Source organism: Myxocyprinus asiaticus, chromosome 2 (assembly GCF_019703515.2).
Source record: "Myxocyprinus asiaticus isolate MX2 ecotype Aquarium Trade chromosome 2, UBuf_Myxa_2, whole genome shotgun sequence".
NCBI classification, from domain to species: Eukaryota; Metazoa; Chordata; class Actinopteri; order Cypriniformes; family Catostomidae; genus Myxocyprinus; species Myxocyprinus asiaticus.
The window spans coordinates 27,675,583-27,701,131 of record NC_059345.1 but is presented as its reverse complement, the minus strand read 5'-3'; the positions used below and the strand labels follow the sequence as shown (position 1 = coordinate 27,701,131).

The 25,549-nt window shown below is 38.5% G+C and overlaps 1 protein-coding gene across 19 annotated transcripts in view; it reads right to left on the bottom strand.

Moving 5' to 3' along the window:
• Window positions 1-25,549, bottom strand: part of LOC127450578 (transcription factor SOX-6-like) — a 178,689-nt gene that overhangs the window by 77,983 nt on the left and 75,157 nt on the right. For all 19 annotated transcript variants that reach the window (XM_051714888.1, XM_051714843.1, XM_051714933.1 and 16 more), the window contains one exon: window positions 7,497-7,586. In XM_051714888.1, coding sequence (XP_051570848.1) covers window positions 7,497-7,586 — 90 coding nt within the window. The remainder of the gene's footprint in view (window positions 1-7,496; window positions 7,587-25,549) is intronic.

Here is a 25,549-nt window from a genome sequence, read left to right as displayed (position 1 = left end):
ATATAAGTAACTGTATTCCACTACAGTTACAATTTAAATCATTGATAATTAGAATACAGTTACATTCATAAAGTATTATTGATTACTGAAGAGATTACTTTGCATTTTATTGTCATTTGTTTCATTTAATATTTAGTTCTTTCAGATGGAAAACTTTTACACATATAAATGATGCGATCCAAAGTACATCTGAACAGCGGTGAAATAATTTCTTATGATGTGTTACATTCATACGAGCAGACAGAGAAGTAAGTTTGAAGTAAGTTTGGAGCAGAAGAAACAGAAATAAACCTTGTGTAAATTGTCAGCTTTACACTAAGCTAAAATGCTATTTCTAGTCATTTTACATGCACGTACCAGGTACGATCATATTTTTTTATCAAGAAAATTCACATTGGATCATAATTTCTTTTTTTCTAGTAAGACCTTTGATATTAGGACAAAAATCTTATTCTTGATAATAATTTTTTTATTGTTTTCCTGTAGAAATATCTAAAAATCCTTAAAACAAGATCAGTTTGATTTATCTTGTTTTAGAAACAACACTGCATAAGATATTTAGTTTTTCAGAGAATGTATTTTTAACATGTGTATTTTGTCTTACATTATAGTCAAAACAAGTGAAAAAATCTAACAGTGCTGAAGAAGTAATCCAAAGTATTTAGAATATGTTACTAATTAAATTTTACAGCATGTATTCTGTAATCTGCAGTGGAATACATTTCAAAAATAACCCTCCCAACCCTATATATGTATGCATATGAGTTTATGTACTATATGCAAAGTGTGTTAACACATACTAAATTAAATCTTACTACACACTGTCAACACATATTTGTTCCCTCCCATCTTGAAAACACTTGATTGACACCAAAAGTCAACAGAGTGGCTCTTAAGCACAGACACACTTCATGTTCTTGACGTTCATGTGGCACTTTAATGCCAACTAATAATCTAATGACTACAGCAGCGATGCTCACGAGTGTAATTAAGATAATGCAAGAGCCCTGCTCTTCTCCCAGCATCCTCATCATCACACAAACCCCTTCATTAAAGAGTCCCTCTGAGATAACAGCTAAACCTACCACAAAATCCACACACAGACTGACACTGGACAGAGAGCTCCTGGTGTGCATTTCAATGTTTCTCCTATCAAATCTGGTCTGTGCCGAGGTCACCGCTGAGAAAGGAGCTGTCCTTGAGCACACACTTTTAAAATCACCCATTCATAGCTCACTTAGATGCCTTGACCTCTTCTTGTTTTATTATTATTATTGTTATCATTAGAGAGAATAAAAGGCCCTGATTAGAGTCAACAACCAAACTAGGCAAACATTCAAGGCCTACCTTGTGCTTGAGTCTCAGTTACATATGTCTATGTGTGTGTGTTTGTGTGCCTACCCATAAAGGTTTCATTAGTAGCGGTGAATGTCCCCTTTGGACCTAGGGGCTTAGGCTGGGGTGGAGATAGAGTTCGGAGACTCTACTGTAGTCGGAAATCCAGCATGAAACATGCTAAAGCAGCCCAGCTACGGCCCTGCCAGCTCTTAAACTGCATTACACGCCCGTGAGCAGAATATTAGCTCTGCAAGCCACCCTCTGATAAACATTAGCTCTCCCAACACTGCAGCTCACTGCCTTAAAGATCTGTTTGCTAGTGGCACATATCATGCAAAGATGTTTTTAATTTGTGAATAATTGTGTTTAACTAGATTTCACCACCTCAGAGAAACTGTAGGCCCGGACTGACGTATGTAACAGTGTAGGACATTGTGAATCTGATTTTAAAAATGAAAATATATGCCTAGCAGGAAAGCTTAAATGCATACCATGTGGTTTAGTGTCCAGAGAAGTGATTTTACTCTGGTCTGAACAGTGTGGGTGTGTGCTGGGCTGCCTCAGTGGCTGTCTTCCTCTAAACAAACTTCTGTTCACAAAAAACCTTCAATAACACCATGTGAGGAGAGGCAGCAAACAAGGTGTGCCTTTTTACAGCCAAACGCCACAAGCTAAATTCCTCAATTCATTAGGAGAGAAACAGAGCACAGCTCTCCCTGCATTCATCTTGCAAATGTGGCCCAAAGAATAATAATTTACAGTGGCTCATATTTCACTTGGGTACATAAGGGCAAACAGTTTGACTATTGAGGCGTTAGGGAGAGAAAAATGCAGAGCGTGCCACTAGAGGATGGGGAAGATGGAGGAATATTTCAAACGGCTTGATGGGTGGAGAAGGTTTCCTCTCTCTCTAGGTAAGGAACAATGTCTCAAAAGAGTATGGTGAATGGTTTCTTATCCACAACCTTATGTGGCACAGATCAAATATCAATAAGCAACCAGAAATGTGTGATGTTTTGCTTAACTTTGATTACTCTGAATATGTCAAATTATTTTAGTGACATTTCAAATTTCCTCTTTATTTTACCTTATTAGTAGTTATAATGTGTAACGCTATTAAATTATGTTTCATACCATTTTATGAGATGGAATAGCAATGCAAAAAAAATAAAGAAAATAAAAAAAATTGTCTCAAAGGGTTAAGCATTTTCATGCTTATTCCTAAATGTAATGTCACATATATACACTGGTATGAGCTCTCTGCTTTTATTAAAGCCATTAAGAATAAAGGTGATGTTAAATTGAATAATCATGTTTTTAAGTAAATCCAGCTGCTGGAACAATCAGTGCTCTGTACACTCACAGTCTGCTTTCTGTCCAAGAGCATCTCAGTCAGGTACGAGTCCCATTAAAATCATACTCAGTCCTGCTCCTCTCTTAAAGAGCATCTACTTATCTACTGACCACAGGACGTTCTTTCCACAACCATGTAGATGGTTGATTAAGAAAAGAGCGAGGGGTCTCTTATTCCAAAATCAACCATTTTTATGCGATCGCACAATACTCTTTCAAAATCAAAGTTTTCAGATTTTTGTTCTTTCTTCTTTTTTTTGGTCGCTGTTTGTATACTCTAATTGCATGAGTACGGTTTGAGTTCCAGTCGTTTTATCACGTTTTAAACAGTCAGGGACATCTGAACGTTCAAGGCGATAGAAACAAAACGGCTTTGTGCAGAAGCGCAATAGCTCTGATTGACTGATGAATCCCATTAAAATGACAAAGCCTAATTAAAATTCCACCAGAATATGAATTCAAATTAATTTTAAGAAGTGTCCAGAAAATATCGAAAAATGAATGAGTGGTGCTAGGGTGGCGGTGTCTTTAATTTAAAAATTAAATGTCGCTGAAGTGAACCATAGCTTCTCATACATAAAAAATGTCAAATGCATTAATTGCACCAGCAGCACCTCTTTGCATTAAATTTGGCAATTAAAATTCTCTGGCATATATCTGATGTGTTCTTTAATATTTCTTTCTTTCTCTCACTCTCACTCTCTCTCTCTCTCTCTCTCTCTCTCTCTCTCAGACAATCGAGCAAGTACTGCTGTGGCTTGGACGTCCTCCAGACATCCTGCGTCTCCTGCTTTGTGGTTTTGTTTTGCAGATCTCATCTCTCTCTTCACTGTTCTTCCTGATTGACAGCTGAGTTCAGGTATGAAAACAAACACACTGCTCCGGTGGCGGCGGTTGGAAAACGATCCATAGCTAACTCTGCTTTACGTGCCGTGCCCACTTCTACTGCCCCTCACTTTATGTCTATATCCCTCCAATGGGCTTAAAGAAACAAGCATTTCAGCAAATTTTTGGACTTCCTCATTCAAATGTATTTACTGGTTAAACTTAAACACACCTGGAACATATGAGGAATTAATCATGGAAAAATATTACAGACAACTAATTGAGCTTGTAACACATGGACAGACCTGAAACTGTGAACTGGTGTGAACATCTTGTTTACTTGTTGTTGTGCAATGGGAGATAATGTTGTGTTGGGCAAGTCTGGACATGCTGCTGTGTTTTAGAAAGCAGTTCTAAGTGTTCTGAGGTTTTGCTTTTTTCACTCAGCACTATTGTTCATCGTTCCCTCAAGCGTTTAGTCACCTTCTTCAGCTAGTATACAGTGTTTCTTACCATGGCACAGTGTCTTGACAGGTTCACAAGGCAAAAAATATGCAAAGGATTTAAAGAACAGCTGCAGAAATCTCAAGCATCTGCATGTCACACACTCAAAGTGGAGCTACACTCTAAAAGCGAGAAGAAACTTTGTTTTAATATCTATACACAGTTCAGTGGGGGCAGCAATTCCTACCTGATTTATTTATCGAACAAAGATCAAGGCGGCTTTTTGTAGCACGGGGACAATGGCACAAAAGAGCTGAAAGCACAATGCCATCGGTTCAGATATGACAGCAGAAACAGCAAGGCCAAACAGGCAACAGCTTCCTTTTCATCCTTATGCCATCTTTTATCTAGCGCTCTCCTCTACTAATTCCAAGCTAGCGGCATGTGTGGACTTTGTATTGATTTTTTAACCCTACTAGTAATGCGCTCTCTGATTTATCATAACACTTTAGATCTTAATCATAAGTTGTGTATGTTTTCTCTTTTTCAGATTGGTGCCTTTGTTTGTGTATTAATAAAGCAGACCTTGTGTGTCTCCAACCCTGAGCTTCCTTTTTAATTGCCTGTATTTACATCAGACCGACTTCAAACGCAAAGAGAGACATTTTGTAAGGGGGAGCACAAAGGAGGCCTTTGAAATGTCTACAGTCATATGAAATGGCAGGCTAATTAGAAACCTAAGGCTGCCAGTATGATATGAAAAGTAATTCTGTCTGTTTCCCTGCAGCCGCCTGCAGCCTCGCTGGAAATCACAACGGAGGCCACCGGTGGGGTATTATCAACGCCTTCTACCTGTTTATACCTTTTAAACATGACCTCACCCAATGCCATTTATCCAACAGAAAAATACACTGTAATTTAAAAAGATCTCCTTTCAAAAGGCTAAATCATTCCTCACCATTTTCCCCGCTGCACTTTGATCTACAGTGCCACATAACAGGGGCAGGTACAATGAATCTGGTTTACCAAGATGTGATATACATTTGAGGGTTCATTAAGGTTATTGCCGATGAATGCACTAATTAGAATGTACAAATGTTTTTTTTTTCCCTGTTCTCCCCCCGATTTCAACCCCTCCTCCACTCAACACAGAGAGAAACACTACTCCAATAATTAAAACCAAGGACAAATGTTATTCATAATTCTAAATAGCACAGGGATAAAAAGAAGAGCCATTAAGCGAGGGAACAAAAAAACAATAACACTTCTCTCCAATGTTATTACCCTTGCAATCTCAATCCTGCTATTAACCTCCTCCTAAATGTATTCTCCATTAAAACTGCTGTGACATACTGATGCTATAATATTTTATATTCTGAGTGTTATGACACCTGTACCTCACCGAAGACTGTTATTGAAACACATGGCTGTAAAAGTGAGTTTAGTAGGGAATATAGACAGTATATCTATGTGACAAACAGATGGAGCTCTATTTCTGCATGTGTCTGAGGGAATGGTGTGGACTCGTGTTGGTAGGTACAAGCTAAAAACCCAGTGTGCCAGAGAAAAGGAGAGGAAATGAAAAGAGAGAGAGAGAGGTAGGAGTGTGTGGCTGGAGCCGGGGTGAACTGGTGTGTTATCAGAGAGTTGTTACAGTGCTCTCTTGCTACATAAACACTTCTCTGTAACAGCCAGTACTAAGACCTGCTCGCATTTAAAAAACTAAACAAAAAAACAAAACAAAACAAAAAAAAACACAAAAGCTCATCCCATGTACACCTTCACTGGTTATAAACAGTGCATGGGCTGTACTGTCTTCCAATACACATTCATACATGCAATCTTCTCGTCTTTTCTCTGTTTACATCAAGCCCCCTTTCCTTTTAAATTGTTTCTAACCATTAGTAAACTGAAATGTATCTCACCTGCCTGAGTACACAGCAATTCCTGCCTAATTTTCTATTCCAAGAAATAAAAACACACTATAGCCTTCATAATGCATTTCAAACCTGTATATTAATTATGCTGAACAGAAAGAGGTTAAAATTAAAATGGAGATGTTGCGAAAAGAATTTAGACAGGAAAGATAAGAGTGACTAAACAAAGGGTTGTTTTCTGATACTTCTCTGCCATATTCTGAAGCCAGGAGCAAATTCCTCACTAAAGGCCTGTTCACACCAAATCCGTGAAGAATTTGCAATACGAACTTCCGACGAAAGGTCTATTCATACAGAGACCGCAGTTAATTAAACGAAAAACTATTTAACCCCTGTACAGTAGGCGGCACTGTTGCTGTTCTACAAACATATTTTTAATAGTTTCCTGCCCGGACCCTTTAGCATTCAGCTGTAAATGCTAGAGGTTAATTTATTAAATGCTGTTAAAGCATTTATGTAACTAATTTGTTTCATTATGCTCTTTCAATGTTTTTGATGCATTTAGAGTAATTTTGAATTTTTCATACAAGTGAGATGAGTAAAGGGCGCTGTTGCATAAGTATATGTACTGTGTCTTTATATTGGCACATGTATTTTGCTATGAGTATATTCCAAACGAACTCCCGAAACCAACTTCTCTTTTTATAATGCCTGGATTAATGCCTGGATGATATTACACAAGGTATAGTGATATAAATACACGTGAAATAATGTGCATTAGAATAACATGTACAGAATGAAATATGACGCATGATAGTAAAAGAAATATAAAAGAAAACATTGGCTCATGGTCTTTTCTGTATTTAGTTCTTGCATATTTGTGTTGAATTCAGGGTTTCTTGTGCGTGGTGAGAAAAAGAGCACAGTTACAGGAATACTTTGTTACATTAACCTTGCAATAAAAATATCAGTGAGGCTTGCAATTCATTTGTCTACAGTCGTAGTAAAATATTGCATGCAAGTCTTTTTATGGGATATTTTACTACAAACTTAGTCTAAACGACTTGCCGAACGTCACTGCTATTTTTAATGTCAAGATAATATAACAGGTACAGTGATTTGCATATTAAATAATGTACATTAAGACAAAACAATAGACACAATATAAAATTTGAGGTAGCAGCACATTACATAAATATTTTTAAAAGAATGTGTTTACAGCTTCCATATATTATTTATTTACTGCATATTTGCAATGAATTCCGAATTTTTGTGCGTGAGACATGTAAAAGAGCACAGCACCTGTGTTTGTCAGTTGATAAGTGCCACCAACGTGCTGAATTGGGCAGCTGCAGTGACTCTGGAAAAGTAATAAAAAGCTTATATCTCATTGGTCAGTCCGTTTTCATCGTAGTCTGAAAAAAAAAAAAAAAATCGGACTGCTCTCCATGAAAAAACCTTCAGATTGTCGGTGGAAGATTTGTCGGACCTTGTGTCAATAGTGCTATAGGAATCTATTGATCCAGTTCAAAAGCTCATTCGGAACGAACATTCATACCGAAAAAACAGATGTGTGAATAGGCCTTAACTCTTATAGGAACTTATAGTCTTAACTTTGATAGAAACAGATCTGTAAGTAAGTCACTGGAGTCTTCTTACCTTTGATTTCTCCTAACAGTTCCCCTGTGTTGAGTCGCTCCATCTTCTCTTTCCAGTCTTTAGAAAGGAGTTTCTCCATGCAGGAGGATTCTGAAACAAACAGTCAATTTCTCACAATCAAACTGAATGTATGTTCAATGGGGAAAAATAATAATTTAACATTCAATTTATAGACTGTGCACAAATTTAATAGCGTGTGGCAGAGTACATTTCAGGGGCTAAATTGCATACAAAGCTAAAGTATAAATACAAACACAGATTTGACTGCAAACATGGATTGAGTGTAACAGACGACTGCAGTAAAGAGGCATTCAGACAGCAGTCTGCATTGAAATACATCTCTCTCAAATCCATAGCTGTGACTAAGACCCACAAACCTTGAGCAATAAAACAATTTGTGCTATATAAAAAAAGACAAAGAAAAGACAAAGAAAAAAGCAAGAAAAAAGGGGAAAACATTCTGATTGAAAAGGTGTGTTGAGCAAAATGAAAGAAACAAATTCCTTCTACTTATTGAGAAAGTGAATGTAGCACGCACCTGGCTTTCAAAAGCCACGGTACATAATAATTGTTGGCCGCACATTCTGATGGATGAACCGTGGTAATAATGTGAAATTTAATAGAGATCTGTATGGAATGTATTACAGTAGAAAACTGTCACAACAGTTCGAGTATTAGGGTTGATGTCAAAAGGTCAGAATTTATATATATATATATATATATATATATATATATATATATATATATATATATATATATATAAAAGTATAAACATAGCATAATTTTTGACTGAAAGAAATGATCGAATGCAATATTTTCAACTTAGGACAACTACATTCTGTAAAAGTGTCAAGGTGAATATGTTTCTACCTCAAGCCGAAAAACAAAATGAGAGAATTAAAGGTTCTTTATAAAAGGTACTAATTGTTTTTATATATATTAAAGGGCAAGCATGGAGTTCTTTAAATTCTGAATCGAACACAAAACAAAGAACACACATATAATATGTGGATAATGTGCGATGTGGCCCCTGGTTTTCTGAAGGTCAACCAGACAGGCTGAAAGAGTGATAAGAGCGAGGTGCTACACAAAGACATTAAAGGGGAAGGTATGAGACGGGTCTGCTTGACTGGCCCCGCACAGCCGGCAATGATGAAAACAATTAACATTTGTCTGGCAGACAATGAATCAGGAGGAGGAATGGCTGGAATCCGCAGAGCCTTGGCCTCAGGGTCATTGATAAAGAACACACTGCTCACCAGCAAGAGTCTGAAGCTTGAAGCGTGGGTCATCCTGTTCCCATCACACAAAACAAGGAAAAACACACACACAGGACCGAGATACACCCAGCTGAACAGACATGAAGTGGATTTATAAGGAGAAGAATCAGGCAAAGTGACCAAAATTATATCCATTTTTTGTTGATTTTTACCTTTTCCGAGCTGAGGATTTTTTTTTTTTTTTTTTGCAGGCATGACCTCAGTGCATAGGTCCTGTGGGTCTCATGTTGCCATTCGATCACATAACAGACAGAAAGAGTAGAGTTTTTTCTCTGTGTGAAAGGCTAAAGGGCACCGGGCTAAAGCAGACATTCTTGCACGCCGCTGGCAGCCCTCCGGCACCGTAAGCCGCAGTTAAACCACTCGCGCGCACAATGGATCATTTGTGAACACACTTTGGCAAACAAAAAGGGTACGATTCATGAGCACAAAAGTGCTGGGAATAACTTTGGGTATTCTGTTTTGCATGCTTTGTGTCTGCGTGTATTGTATTCATATCTTGAGGTACTCCAGGCCATTGAACATTCCCAAAGATTGACATCATCACACTCATGAATGTGGCATGATGCGATCTTCATCTCATGCAATAAAAATTATTGTTGCGATTATAACTCTGTTATCATTAGCAATGCTTTATCTTTTTCAATACTTAAAACATAAGAATCCAAAATTGGTACATTGCCAAATATGGATAGATAAACAAAACAAAACAAACAGACAGACAGACAGACAGACAGACAGACAGACAGACAGACAGATAGACAGACAGATAGACAGAAAGACAGATAGACAGACAGACAGATAGATAGATAGATAGATAGATAGATATAATAAAATTTCATAACGAACAGTTACATGACTCCAGGTCTAGCAGGGACTATGGGCAGATAAATATTTGAAAGCTTGTGGAGACTATGTTGATGGTCAGTGTTGTAATACAGGGCAAAGATAGATCAAGGGGAGGTCACATTTTCTTTCATTCTCCATTTCCTCTATTTCAGTGGGACCGACAGGATGCCTCCACTTGGGTCATTCTAACATTACTTCTACTTTATTGACTTTCCTAATCCAGAACTCACAGTTTGTTTCCTTGACCTTGTGAGATGCTAAGACCCTGTGTTTTGTGTGAGTTTTTGCGTGTGCGTATGTGTGATTGAGGTCTGTGATACTGCTCTTGTCCCTGAATAACAGTGCTTTCCTTTCTCAAAACACTTCCCTCGAATAATATCACATACACACACTAGCACCCAATACAGAACACACATACCAATATATATATGTATATAAAACAAATAGCAGTACATTCTTTCCTCCAGGCTGAAAAAAATATTTGGAAAGAGAGAAACTTCCTTTTGTGGCACAGGGCTGGGGTGGAACTGTCCTAGGGGGTTAAAAGGTTTTAGGGAAGACTTTTCCCATATTCCTCCTCTCTGTCTTACACATACACACACAGACAGAGCGCAGCACAGATGCTTCTTCAGCACTTGAGGAATGCGCCAACTGTTGCAGATAATGCGGTGCCAGCTCCCATTCTGCTCCACTCTGCCTCCTTTGAGAGTGGCCACTCCCTCACTCCTACACACACACACACACACACACACACACACACACACAACACACACACACACACACACACACACACACACACACACTACAGCTGGAATGTGCTGGAGCTGTCCTCCAAAACATTTATTACCTGAGAGAGGTGAGGAATGTCCAGCATTTGTAGATGACGGACCAGGAACACCCACAGAAAACAACCCATCCACCCATGAAACCACAACTCCAATTGCAATGTTTTCATGTGAGGATACTTTAGAAAAACAAGCAGTTAACGAGATGGACGTCTGGGTTTTTTCAAAGTACCCTTATAAAGCTAGAACATTTGAAAGGAATTTAGATTAATAATAAGGGGATATTTTTTGCACAATTTCCAAAGTTGCATTCCATCTTCTCCGGCGAGAGTATAAATGCCAATGGAAACACTGCTTAACATCTGGATAATACTTAAGTGCCATACTAACATATTACCGATGTAAAGAAACAAAAGTGGACCATTTATTTCCAAAAATCAAACAATGCTTCAGCCACATCCATTCATCTCTCAGCGCTGCCACAACTTCAATTGAAAAATTCAGCACAGCCCATTGAACAAGGTACATTTCCTTCCCACATTTGCATTCGTATTTCAAAATACAAACATCCCCCAGTTCAGAGACAGTAAGATATTTGTAGACTCTGCAAACTGAAGAGGAAGTGTGGAAAAGATTGTACTTGTCTAGAAAATCCTGTCAGAGGCCTAGAATGACAAGATGAATAAAGCAAGCATTAACTTTGTTGTTGTCCCGTGGGGGCCCCAGAAATCTCCTTGCTTCCTCTCTCATCCTCTCAGATAAAGTGTGGCATGGCTGGAGGGAAACCAATTCAGCCCAGATGAGATTAGAATAAAAACAATAGCCCTTATAAACGTCCTATTCATATTTTCCCAAGGCCCCACAGTCTCAACAGACGGCTTAGCCCTGTGCCACACTGGACCCAGAGGAGCTTTCTTGGGCCCTGTTTGTCCCACAGATATGACATGGCACTGGGGAAAGTGCTTAAAGGACACCCTATTGATATAAAGCCTCTTGAGCACCACATCCATGGCCAGAAATGTCGAAAATGGAGAATGAAAGAAGAAACAATAGAGACAGAAAGGGAGAGAGAGGAGAGAGAGAGAGAGAGAGAGAGAGAGAGAGAGAGAGAGAGAGAGAGCTCTTCTGAGAGCACAGCAGCCCCAGATACACATTTGTCTCAGTGCGGTGTTACTTTAAAACTTCACCCATCTACACACTCAGGAGACCATCCCTGTCAAAAAAGCAGGATTAGAAAGCAGCATACCCATTTCCCCACAACAGGGGCTGAAAAAGTAGCATGCCACAATCCCTTTTCTGGCCTGACAAAGCCAAAGCCTCCTAAACTACAAAAGTCAGGGAGCCCATTGTAAAGTCAGAGGAGAAACTTACTGATTTCAGTGCAGTCACAGTAGGAACATTCAAGTGCCTCCTCAACATACTAATGGACCATCTACACTTGACCTCTCTGTATCTATCAACTCATCTACAATCCAAACTTAACAACATGATTTGTTGCCAGAGAAATCTTCTCATCTTTACAATGGCAACTCAATTAAGACACCTAAAGCAAAGACCGGCTGACAAGATTACACAGATGGTTTTAAACACATGAATAGATGGAGCACCAATGCTCATAAATCCTTTTTACTCCCATACTGTGATGTATCTCAGAGTGAAATAGGATATTTAATGAGGGGAAAAAATTGTGGGATGAGACTTTTCATGTGGATCATGAAAAGTGCCATCTACAATATAAGACATGTGGTTGGAGAGGAGATGAGCCAAAAAGGGAAATCGTTTCAGAGGTGGAGCTAGTCATTCCATTATCATGAAAGATTACGAATATTTTTTTTAATTCACAATGAAGAACAAGAATGTGCATGGCGTCCACGATGACTTTAAAGGTCAGAATGTTGCCTAAATGTGGCACAAATGTATATAATGAAATGCTGTGCTTAAATACCTAGTTTGACTGCCTTAAAACTGTTTAATGTGCATGAGTATTATGTAGTTATGTAGAAAACAACTTGATCAGTCTTTTTGTACTCAAAGAAACCTGTGTGCCATCATTAATGACCTCTATGTGCATGTATCAGATGTTATGGCTGTGTCATGCCCCTAAAGATGCAATTGTGCTGAGCGGAGAGGGTTTACCCCATGTCCCGATGAGTCCTGCCCTGTGGCAGACACCAGAACATCTGCCAGCACCCCCAGGTCTCACACCACTACTGCAATCCCCACCACAGGAAGCTGCTCTTCCCCCAATCAATCCTTACACTCGAGAAGAGAGAGAAAGAGACTGAAAGAGTCATAGAGTGAGAGAGGAAGGAAAGTACTCTCTCTCCAGACACACTCCACTTCACAGTGCACACATCATTACAGCTGTCCTTAGTGAACTGCCCTATTGTCCTCATACTGTTATTGTCAATTGTCCACCAAACACTGCATCCTTAATCTGGTTTTCTATAAACTGTAGTATTTTATGTCCCTTCCTCTCAACAGACCTCAAAAACATCACTATTGTACTGGGTGCTATGATACAGAGCTCTTGGGTAATTCTCATGAAACCGGTCAAGAAAATAAAAATAATGAAATATTATTTTGCATAAAGAAAATGAAATCTACATTTAGGACCATTTAATTTTTACACCCCAATTCTCTTTACTATTATGCATCCATACATATTTACTTTAACAATTCCCATTGTTTTCAGTAATGGTTCTCATTACCGTAACAGAATTTTTCTTTTACCGTATTACATTTCAATGAAATGAAAGGCAGTGACAAGCAATGTTCCCTCTCATTTTTGTTCTTGCAGAGCAAATCCTATTTCTATTAGGCAGAACCTTCGGCCACCTGAGCAGAATAATATAGGGTTTGGGTTAATATATATATAAAAAAAAAAAAATATATATATATATATATATATATATATATATATATATAACCAATACTGGTTACATTTCAAATTTCTTAATATTTGAATATTTTATTTCCACAGTAAAAATGGATATGCTATTGAACACATTCATTTATTTAAAAAGTAAAATATTTATATAATGTTAACATATTATTAAGTTAAAACAATGGCATGTTGCCTTAATGTTTCTCATTAAGTAAACATTGCTTAATATTTTGAATTATTCAGGTAAATAGTCATAATAATAATGAAGTAGCCTAAGTATAAAGTAAACAAAGTAGGCTAATATAAAGCAAATAAAGAGCAGTCAGTGGCTTTATTTTCAATATTGCTGTTTGATTAATATTAACAACATAACAGAGATAGTGGCAGATCTATCGGGCTGCATTAGTGCATTAACACTGCAAGGTCTTATGCACAGATCTGATATTTTGACACAAACCAGATGTGTTGCACCTGTTTGCATTCAAGACCTATTTATGTTAATCGCTCGTGGGACGGGCACACATCTGCATTTCCGCATCCACCAATAGCGCTCGCGTCTCACGGTAAATGTAGTTATATGTATTTTTGTTTCACGACTCACTAATGTTTATTTCCATCTTGATTTCACACAAGATTCTACTCAAAGTTTCAGCTCCATACTGGAAAAAACTAACATTATTATGAACTCCAGTTGAAACACTGAGCATGCATTTAGCTCTAATACAAGACATATCTAGGTTTTCCCACACAACTTTGAGTCTGCACGCAGTGCGTGGATGTTTTTTTCCACCTACACGGGAGCTATATCAAAAGTGCGCAGCAGTGCACACGCGCAGCTTAGAGGGAACATTGGTAATAAGGAGTACTACTATGATGTATAAATACTTTATCATTTCAATAATATATATAAATATAATTTCTTATATGTTTCTTTTGATTTTAGAATAAAATAGGACTAGGAATTTTCTTTTTAAATAGGACCAGTTTCCTTAGAATTACCCTTTTAGTGGAAAGAGAAATCATGCTCCCCCTTTGGTCCGGCATTTCTGCAGTCCACACTTCTGGAGAAACACGGAATTATCAAATCAATGATCAGCTGACAATGATGATATAAATTTCACCTTGCAATGATGGAGAGAGCAGAGGAACTGTGTTCATTCTCTGAACAGAAAGAGAGACAGCAGGAAAGAGGAAGAAGGCCCAACTGAGGAAGAGATATTATAGTTCCACTTGAAGCCACCCAGGTTGAAGGGCACTCTCATTGCAAGTGTCGCAGTTAGGTTAACAATTATCCTCTAAGCACTCTCATTTCTGATAATATTAGAAGAGAATAAGCTTGAGAAAAAAAGTAGTAGTCAAGAAGCCAAGGTCAAGAGAATATTAAGAGTTTTGTGCAATTTAGAGGGGAAAACTTATTCCAGGCATTCTCCTCGGCTCCAACTGGAAAAACACAGACCCTCTCCAAAATCATATCTCAAGGCTTTTCTTGCATTAGATTTGTTTCTCACAATAGTGATGCTGCAGTCAACAGAAAACTAAAAATGTACTCTTTCTTTTCCTATTTCCCTCCGTCTCCTTACAAAAACAAACTGGAGTCATAAGCTACAAGCACACATACACAAAAAAGCAAGCGTGCACACAACACAGAGGGAAAATCTTCTGAATGTCTTAATCACAGAGCCACTAAAACAAGACTCCATCATCACACAAAATAAGAGTATAATAATTACAAGAGGCAGACAGGAAAGTGAAACGCCACAAGAAAACATGTTTGTCGTTCCCGTCGTCAGTTCCAGAGACAACAGCTGTTAGCTGGGGCGGTGGCGGCAAATGCTCCTGAAATCTCCATAATCATGCCGTTATTGAAGTGAGGACAAAAAGGGCACTAATTGCAAGGGAGCAATCTAAACGTAATAGGTTACACACCCGGGCGACGGTGCACAATGCTAACAGCTAAAAAAAAGTCGGGTAGGAAAAAAATAACGACAGAGAGAAAATACGCACACATACACATGCATTCATGCATGTATAACAGTAGCATTTCCCTCATTTTATGCCAATTACCTTTCTTCCCTGTCAACAGTTTTAATAACCTCGATCATTTCCAGAAGCTCTTTTTTCTTTTTTTTCATGTATTTTTTTATTTTATTATTCAGTTAAATAATTTTGGTTCTTTAATATGCAAATGCACCCGTTGGCATGCATGGGAGAAGAGGCCTCGGCTCCTTGAGATGTGTCAGTATATTGTCGAGCACCTGCACCTCGGGGAAGGCTTGATTTAATTGACACCTAATACTATTCATTATTCCACTTAGTGAGCATCTCTGCTAGTCACCTGTAGGTTGCTCGAACACCGCACTGCCATTTCCATCTGTCGACAGCTGCTCTAAATAGACAGACTAGCCTAGAAAGTCTTTTAGTTCATTTTATTTAGTTATTATTATTTTGGTTTTTGAGTGTTTTTGAGTGAAATATCTAAAGGTCCAGTACATTACAGCAATAAGCCACAAGAGGCCGTGCATTACAGTGGTTTTACCACGGGTAAGATTTTTTTTTTTTTTTCTTGCCACAATGCAAATAATAATTAGTTATTACATAAATGATTAAATGCATTTTATTGTCTTTATAAATTGCATTATTAGGATGTTGTGTGAAAGTTGTCAGTGCATACTACACATCAGACATAAAACAAGTGTCAATACATTCTAAACATAGATTAAAAGTTAAAAAAAGATTGAATAGATAATTTAAGAAATATATTTATATAAATGTATCTTTACTGTAACTGTAGGCTGTTTGTGGTTGCCAAGCATTGTTGCAACTTGCTGCATTTGTTTGGTATGTGCGCTCACAGGAATTAATTTACAGTCTTTTTACAACAATTTCCAATGGAACACATCCAATCAGAATTTATCCAACTTTATCCAATGCAAAAAATATATGGAAATACTGGGTCTGAGACTTGATTGTAATTGCGAAGATACAGATTCAGGTAGATATAAAAAAGCTACAAGGTAAAAAATAGTTCATAACAGTACATGTGGATGGTTCTAGTGTGTCATTGCCTTCATCTGACAAATCTAAGGTGCTAAGCTCACCGTGCTGACCTCGTTGTCCCCGCAATCACACGATTCCTGACCTTTCTAAACAGGACACGTGTCTATCAAGCATATATGAATTAACCACTCCCAAGAGACTTCACCTCTTGAGCAGGGCAGCACATGACCTCCTCCTCAATCCATTTTACTGCAGGACTCGGCACTAATCAGGGCTGAATTATTAAAGTGAGCAGCCACCAATGATCAATTCACGCTGGCCAGACCTTCCATGACAGGGTACTTCTGCAGCACTAATGACAGAAGAAATTCCATCAGACAACGAAAGATGTAGAGAGAAATATATCACGCTGATTAGTAACACGATCGGGAGAGATAAAGTTGAAATATGTTTAATAGAAGAATTAAAGATGTAGAAGAAAAAACAGTCAATCATTCAAGTTGAGAAAAAAAAATCAAAGCCTTGAATAAAAATGATTTTCATGGCATGTGTGGCACTAAGACAGACTGCCAGGTATCCTAATCCTCAGATGGGTTTGAGACATCCTCTTGAGAGGTAGTCTGGGCACCATATACAAGGGCTACGAAAGAACAAATCTGAATAATAAATGTTGATACAGCTAGGGCCAAACAGAGACACTAGCAGAGGGTCAGTATCTTCTGAAGGAAGACTTGGGCAGGTGATTATAACATGCCCCTGAAGCCTCCCTGCCTCACCAGGAAGTGGAGAGACAAAATTCAAGCAAAGTTGAAAGAGCGAGAGAGATCGCTAGCGAGTGCAGTACAACTCAAGGATCCTACAGAGTGTGTAGAGGAGGGAGGAAGAGTGGAGGAGGAGAGGCACAAGATGAAAAAAAAAAATCCAATCAGAACATAGTGTGGAGAGATCAGGAGCCAAGATAAGCCCATACTCTGAGCCCCCAAAACTGCAATCTCCTCTTAAGCTGGAGAGTGGCAGCTGGCAGAACAGCTGGTGAACAGGATTAATGTCAGAAGAATGAAATAAAACTCAACATATGTCCGAGCCTGAGGTGTTGGGACTGCACGTGATTGTGCCCCAATGGATGCCATGTGTGCAGCTGGAAGGAGGTGTGCCGAAGCTTGCCGGCTCTGCCTTCCCCACAAGGTCACTTTTAAGAAATCTAGGACCATTTAATGCTTGGATAGTAAAATGAACTTTTTCTCTCCCCTATACTCTTTAGCCTCCTCTCAGGCTAAGCGAGCCCTCCAAGGCAGCCCACCCCGACTGCTCTGTCCTGTTGCTGCTCATTAGAATTTACTCTGAACAAGAAACATCTTCAGCAAACACGGAGAGGAAAAATAATTCTTGTTAAAGCTTCAAAATGTACACTTTGCACAATAATAGTGTTCTTATTTAATAACTAAGTATGTCACCTTTCTACACAAACATTTCGCATCCTGCACTTGTTTGTCCCTTGTGTATTTTTTGTACCTCTTTTTTCAGTTTATTTTTTTTATATTCAGCTGATTTTTATTTCTGTTAATCTGCAATGAAAATAAAGCCATTTTCCTAAACTCGATTTCTACAACATTTTTATGCTTTTCGAGTGTTCTGATTTTATAAACCAACCTATAATACATTTTTATTTATTTCATTTTTTGAAACTGTAAATAAAGTAAAAATGAAAATATAAAAAGACAGAGGGAAGATGCATCTTATAAAATGTTCTAAAATACTGTTGAGAGGTTTTAGCACAGATATATGGATTTAATCTTAATTTATAATTTCCATTTGAAGTAGGTAATCATTAGAGCCTAGATACTGTAATAAATTATAATAATTTCACACAAGAATTAAATTACTGGGTACCTTGGAGAGGAGCCATTTTTTATGCTGGCTACCCTGCAATCTAACTGTCAGATATAAACCCTTCTGCTAATCAATGCTTCAAAACATTCGCTTTTATTCGTCTACATTGAATTAATAAAAATGTGTGAATAATGATGCTTACTGTGATCATTTTGGCTCAGAGTGATTTAGTAAATTAATGGGTGCTAGGGACAAAAAGAAACTGATAGGATCCACATGAACAGATTAAAATCTTGAGTCGTCACTGAAACTTTATTTATCTTAAATGCCACAGCAACTTGGATGTGCTTGATAAGTTCTCTCACAATATACGCAGTCTTAACGTTATGTTAAGATTATGTGGTGCTAAAATAACAATTTAAGACATTTTAACCATTAAACAATATGGCTCAATTTTTATGCACTCTTTGGGTAGAGAAAATATTATAATTTGATTAGAATTGACGATCTTTAGTAACCTAGGTATTTTACTGGCGGCATTTTACATCCACAAGTGCAGCTTTATTTTTTTTTTGCAGTCAAGAACTATTTTATTCATAACAGTAATAAACAGTCCTGTACGTGTGCATGAGTGCATTAAAAAGTTAAAACGAGGCATCTTCGTTCTTTGTAAATTTGGCTTGACTAATTAAGGAAGCATATTTGCCACTGCTGCCACGGACATTCTCAGTTTTTATGAGGCAACAATTAAAAATGTTTATGGTCCCGTGCAGCTCACTCTGTTTACCAGCATGTCAGAGTTCAGCACTCACACACACAGGCCTAAAAGGTCACTATTTTTAGCTGTTGTCCTCCATTCTCTTGCACACACATGTAGCAATCATGTAACTGCACACTCTCACTGCTTCACACACACAGACCACCAGTGACTGCTGAGTTCAGCCCACACAGCTGCATACAGGAATAGAATCCACCTATACTGAACAATGAAGACAGAATCTGACCAGTTTTGCCCATTATCAGAGGCAGGGTTACTGTAAAAAGTAAATGTTGATTTGACAGTAACTGAAAGGTATTTTCTATATCTTTTGATATTTGAGCAAGTCTGAGGAGAGGCCGTGTCGAGATGGTGCAGTTACCGGTAACCATAGTACTTCAAAAGGTTAAGAATTCCGATTCTTCGGAAGTCTACTCGCTGCTCTACAGCTAAGACACTCAATGCACCATTGTTTCCTGCACGGTTCTGCAACAACGGCTGCCGTATTTTCCTTTGAATCGACCTGTTCCTTTTTTTCCGGGCTGTGGGGTCGTATCCACTGCTGCCTGCTGTGAGAAGACGGAAAAATGCTGCCATTTCACATGGAGCTAAGTTCATTTCTTTATCACCTCTCAAGAACGGGAAAAAGAAAGTGCGCGTGAGAGACAAAGAAAACAGACGTGTGAAAATATCCCTCGTTTAAACTCGGTACAAGACCAGACCCAGACCAGTGTGGAGAATGCGTTCTCAGGCAGGGCACTCTGGAAAAAAGGTGTGAGAAAAGCGTGCCTTTCTGTCCAAATCACAAATTGCAGTTGATGGAAATTTATGGAAAAAATATATATATTTTTTTACACCCAGCAAACCCTTAATTAGAATTAAAACTCATAACTTCAAGCTATCAATGGAACTTCATGACATGTAATGGATGACAGGGTCCAAAAGCATATTAACCATTTGACCTACACAGACTTAAAATTATATGGGGGCCACTCCCAATGAGAGATGGTGTTCAGCAAATAATTGCAATGATCAGTGCTGCAGCTTTCGACGAGCAATAAAACATGTTTCTATCTGTTTTTTCAGACATCCCATCTCATCCCTTGGCACCGCGTGGCACCTTATTGAACAAAGAGAGAGAGCACAAGAGGGAAAGATACAAGGACGTTAACGGTGCCGTCGATTACAATTCTCCGTTCCTCGTGTAAAATGGGAATGTTCATGTTTATTGTTTGGTGAAGGAAAACAACATATGTTTGTTTACAGGAGGGCTTGTGTTGGCTGTTGTGTCTGTGAATTTTGGGAAGGGTGGTGGTATTAGCAACCAGATGGAGCTGACGTAGCTATACCTTATAAAACAAGCCTATGCTATGTGGCCTGAAATTATTAGCTGGCCATACCGGCCTGTCTGTGGCTATGATGTGAGCTATATTGACACTATTTTAATCCTAGTCAGATGACACCAGTTCTTTTGTCTAGTTATGTGCAGTCATTGCCTGGGAACTGAGCACAAGGCGGGTGGTGACGGGGGGGCTGTGACCGCACACTCATATACACACACACTTTACAGGTTAAGTCCAGCTCATCTTGATCTGCCTGCTTTTAATCTACATAAAGGGTTCTGCTATTTCCACCGGCAGCGCTCAGCAGCGCAGTGACAGATTTAAGGCTAATTAATGGGGTGGTTCTCTTTTCCCGGGCATCAGCATTTTGCTTTTCGCCCTGTGCTAATCCAAATACTGAGAGGGACATATAAAGATGCTTGCTCATTAAAACTGTTAACCACTCCATTCCAGTGCTGCTTTACACGTACACCACTATTCCAACACTGTTGTTAAACAAGGGTCCGACTCAACGCTGTTGCTATAAACACTGTTACTGAGACAACATTCCTAACTTTCATTTCCATAACTGCCTAAATTATATTATATAGGGACAAAATGACATGGCATTCGTGAAATGTGATTTATTAAAAAGTGAAAGAGAATATTGAGTGTGAAATAATAGGGCGGGACCTGATTTTATTCATCAGGATTTGTTTAGCTACATGTTAGGCTATGACATTAAAGGGACAGTTCACCCAAAAATTAAAGCTCAGTCATTGTTTACTCACCCTCATGTTGTTCCAAACCCATATGGCTTTCTTTTGTCCATGAAACACAAAAAGAGATGTTTGGCAGAGTGTTGGCCTCCATTTACTTTGATTGTATTGTTTTTCCATACAATGGAACTCATGGCTCATTCATGAAACACAAGCAAAATGAATTTTTGTGTAAATCGTCCATAAAGCCGTTCTGACGTAAATTTCGTATTCATGAAAGTTTTCGTATTTTCAAAACGTTAGTTGGTACGAAAAATGTCCACATGCTCCAGACCACGTGTAATCGTGCGTAAGACATCCAAATGTTTTGTGTTCTTTCAGGTAAACTGTCATAAATAAGTTTTGATAGAAGTGAAATTAAATAAGTAATGACAAAATTAACTAATAATTAAATAAGTGAAATTAACCTTAAAAATAACAAATTAGTAAAAATATATATATATTTGTTTTCTTTTTAAATCATAGCTTAGCTACTTATTTAGAAATGTTTCTTTACTGCTTGAATTTGTTTTTCAAAGTATAATTTTCCCCCAACCCTACTTATTGTTTTTTCCAGCAGAAGTGATTGATTTTTCTCGAAAAAATGTATGCCTTCTAACGTGACTGGTTGGGCATTTTTTTATTTTTTATTTGATATTAGCTCTTAAGGTTTCATAATTTAATATAGGCATCGGTAAATCATGCTGAGAACTGAACCAGAGAAGGTTAATGGTGGTGGGCCTCCTCCTGGTGTGAACTGAACATTTTTTTACAATCATGTCAAACAATTTTTATTGACTTCTTGAACTGCCGAATTCATAAAAGGCCGTCATATGACAACAAAAACATGCGATAACAGTAAGTCCTCACATTCTTTGAGACGCTATTGTGTTTGCTAAATCAAAATTTTACGATGTAAATGCACTTCATTCATAAAAACGATTTCATTACTGTTCCGCATAGATGTTACCTGGTGCCTTTCTTTTATGGCGTATTCATGGCCGTGGATTATGATAACTGTGAATGAATGTGCACACATCCCCTCATTGCGAATGTTTGGAATTCACGAACATACACACATTTTACTAACAAATCTGGGGAGCATGAAGCATATGTGAATCTGCCGAAAAGTTTTCAGGAAGGTCAATTTTACGCGCAAATTACTCCGAATTGACCCATATATTTACTAAAGTTTAATGAATGAGGCCCACTGAAAGTAAATGGTTACTGAGGCTAACATTCTGCCAGAAATCTCATTTTGTGTTCCAGAGAAGATATAAAGTTTGGAACAACATGATGGTGAGTAAATGATGATAGAAATTTCTTTTCATTTTAATGGTTATTTTTCCCAGCCTGTGCAACCTTGGTTATACTAGCAGAGGCAGAAAAATTTGATATGTGATTAGATTTTTTATTTTTTTAGAAGAGCATGCACTTATTAAATCATGCACACCAGTGGCATTTATTATCAAAGTAAATCAGGTCCATTTCTGTTTCATATATGAATTGAGTTGCAAGAACTTTTTATTCACGGCTGAGGTGACATACCTATGGTGCTAGAGAGGGGAAAAATGGGGCTCTGTTCAGGAGACCTGGCTATGATTTGTCTCTCTGAAACAACCGTTTCCTCCAATCAGGAGAGCCCCAGCTCAAAGATAGAGACCCGGCACAATAGAGGCGTTGTGCTTGGTCACACATAAGGGGGACAGAGTCAACAGCTGAGGCTCAAGAGAGAGAAAAGATGGCTCCTGGAATGCTCTGCAGCAGTTGCTACTGTTGACTAATGGGAATCTGAGAAGAGGGAAGGTGATACAGACACAAAGAATGGCACATTGAGACAGAAGCAGCTGCTTGTTTTGTCATCTGAAAGAGGAGCACTCTATTTGGAGCAGGGACAGAATTTTGGAGGTCCATTGAGCCACACTAGGCAGTCAGGAGGGGAACCATTTCTTGTTCCTGACGCAGGCTCCTCTGGAAAACTTGTGTATTATGTGAATTTGATATGAAACATACAGGCTGCAGTGAATTACATAGCTGCCAGAGTTCTGGACTGGGGCAGTTTGTCTGTATCACTGTCTCTTTCTCTCTTCCTGTAAGTCAGTAGCATAGCTCTCGTAGAAAGACAGGAGGAGTAGGGGCTATCATTTTTGTTAAAGTTTGCAGATTGGCAGAATGCCTGTGATGTACAGCCTAAGAAAAATAAAATCTATTTAACGTTTGCCTCGCACGGTGACAAGAGAGTTGACTGGCAAGGAGCAGAGAGCAGCGAGAGGAGCTTTTGATCATGTGTCCTAACAAGCCATTCCAGATCATGTCTCCTCTACCCCAGCAGATTTACATTACCTATTCAAACAAAAGTGATGGGCCAGATCCTCTCTATACTAGGAGCAGGCTGGGCATACCAACTCACTCACTTATACTGTATACTTACTTTACCTGCCAACTCTCGAGATCCACACATCACCCTGAAGTGTTACTAACACACAAGGACATATTTTGACATCTGTGCAAGCGCACGTGGATTAATCAAATCCCTACACTTTTACTGAGACGAGAAGCCCTGGTAAAAGGTAGACAGTGGCTAGACAGCGCTACTGGTGAAAGAGAGTGTGCAGAAAGTGAGAAGACTTTGAACGACTGATGTTTGGCCTGTGTTCTCTGCCTGAGGGATCAGTTGACCAAACATTACGTTTGTAGCACAACTCAAGATCTCAGGTTCAGCCCAGACACTAGCCAAGAAATTAATAAAGCTGGGCGAGCCTTTGACTTAATTGTGTATGCATTAAGTCCAGGGCTAGTGCCGCACATCATTACAACAAAGATTGTTATTAATTAGGTGGAATGAAAATCAGAGGTAGATGATAGGGCAGCCGGAGAGCGGAGAGCAAAGCTAGCCCCTCTGCTATTTCAACAAGAACCCTTTCAAGAGGGTCATAAAAATGCAACCAAAATGGCATGCGGTAAAACAGCTTTCTGCACTCAATTCTCTCGCTGCCCAAACCCATCAATCTTCTGATCTCGATGGGAAAAGACTCGTGCCGCCTAGAGGTATTGGGCTGGATGTTAAAGAAAAGTGGAAAAAAAGGCTAATTCCAGTTAGAAATGTATACATGTGGGGCAGCTGTGGTTGGTGTTTTTCAAAAGTGGGGAAGTACAGATTACTTTCTTTGGTGCTCCCACATGTTCAAACTATTCAGACAATGAAATTTCTCAATTAAAATAATTAAATTAGCTCAAAACTGTTTTAAAGAAAATATCAGATTATGATATTTTACATTTTTACATTTAAGCTTTTACATTTCATACATAAATGTTATATGCTTACATTGTCAATCAATCACATACATTTCAATTATAGGCCATTTGTTTTGAAGTCCCACCCATTTGAAAGCTCGACCAATCATCATATAGAGAAGTCAGGTTTTCAGGTGGGACAAAAATATATTGATTGAAAGCCCAACGTCAAATAAACAATAAAAAAAAAAAAAAAATTCCAATGCAAATAGGAGCTTCCAGAGGCTCCCAGAGAAGCACGATGTCCAGGCGGGACCCACAATTATGTTTAGAGCCGTCTGCTGTCTTCTATATATATATATATATATATATATATATTCATGTAGAAAAAATGCAGATTGTGTTACTTAAACAACACAATATTAATGTGTTTTTTTTTTTTTTACTTTTATTTGTTTTAATATTAAAATGCACAAAAAAGTAATATGTAATTTATGTACTGTAAATTGTACATTTATTAAACTCATCATTGCTCACCTTTCTTATGACTCAGAAATGACTTTAAGACAAACATACAGCACATACACAAGCTAGAGCAGGTAGACACATTTACAGTAGAATGGGTCTCTCAAAGGAGATTTGAGGACAGATATCTCCAAAGAGCAGATCACTCACACACACACACACACACACACACACACACACACACACACACACACACACACACACACAGCTGTTATTCAAATGCACACCGGTGCTCACCTGCTGCTGAAATAAGGTCCACAGAGGGGGGTTGCGATGCTGCCCCAGAGAGCAGGCTTTACGTGAGATGGAAGCACTGAAGAATCTGCCCCCCTGCTAAACTCATTAACTCTGACTCAATACACAACGCTCCAGGTGTATAGAGCTGTTCTCTAACCTACTCTAAACTCTTCTCGGAGGGGTTAGGGTTACCACCCCAGAGAAAGCCCTCATCCACGCCACATTAGCAACTGTTCCTGTTGTCACCCATGTCACTGGTTGCGGCGAAGAAAGTGCCTCTCCTACACCTGTTGGCTTGAGAAGACGGTTGGCATATTTCTGTGTGCGTGCAAAACATGCCTAACAACCTTGCCCTTTCACTGTTCCAGGGGAAAGGGAAAGCAGGGCGCATGGGGTTGAGCAACTGTGCTAAAGGCACTGACATAAGAAACAGCGTTTGAGAAAATCAGTGATGGTGAAGTTTTTAAGCATCATATTTCAATGCTTTTTTGGCGGATTTTGTCTTTTAAACATTCCATGAAGACTCAAATCAATTTGATTATGGAACCACTATAACAAATTATCCTGAAATGCAAGCTGAAATTTTATAAAC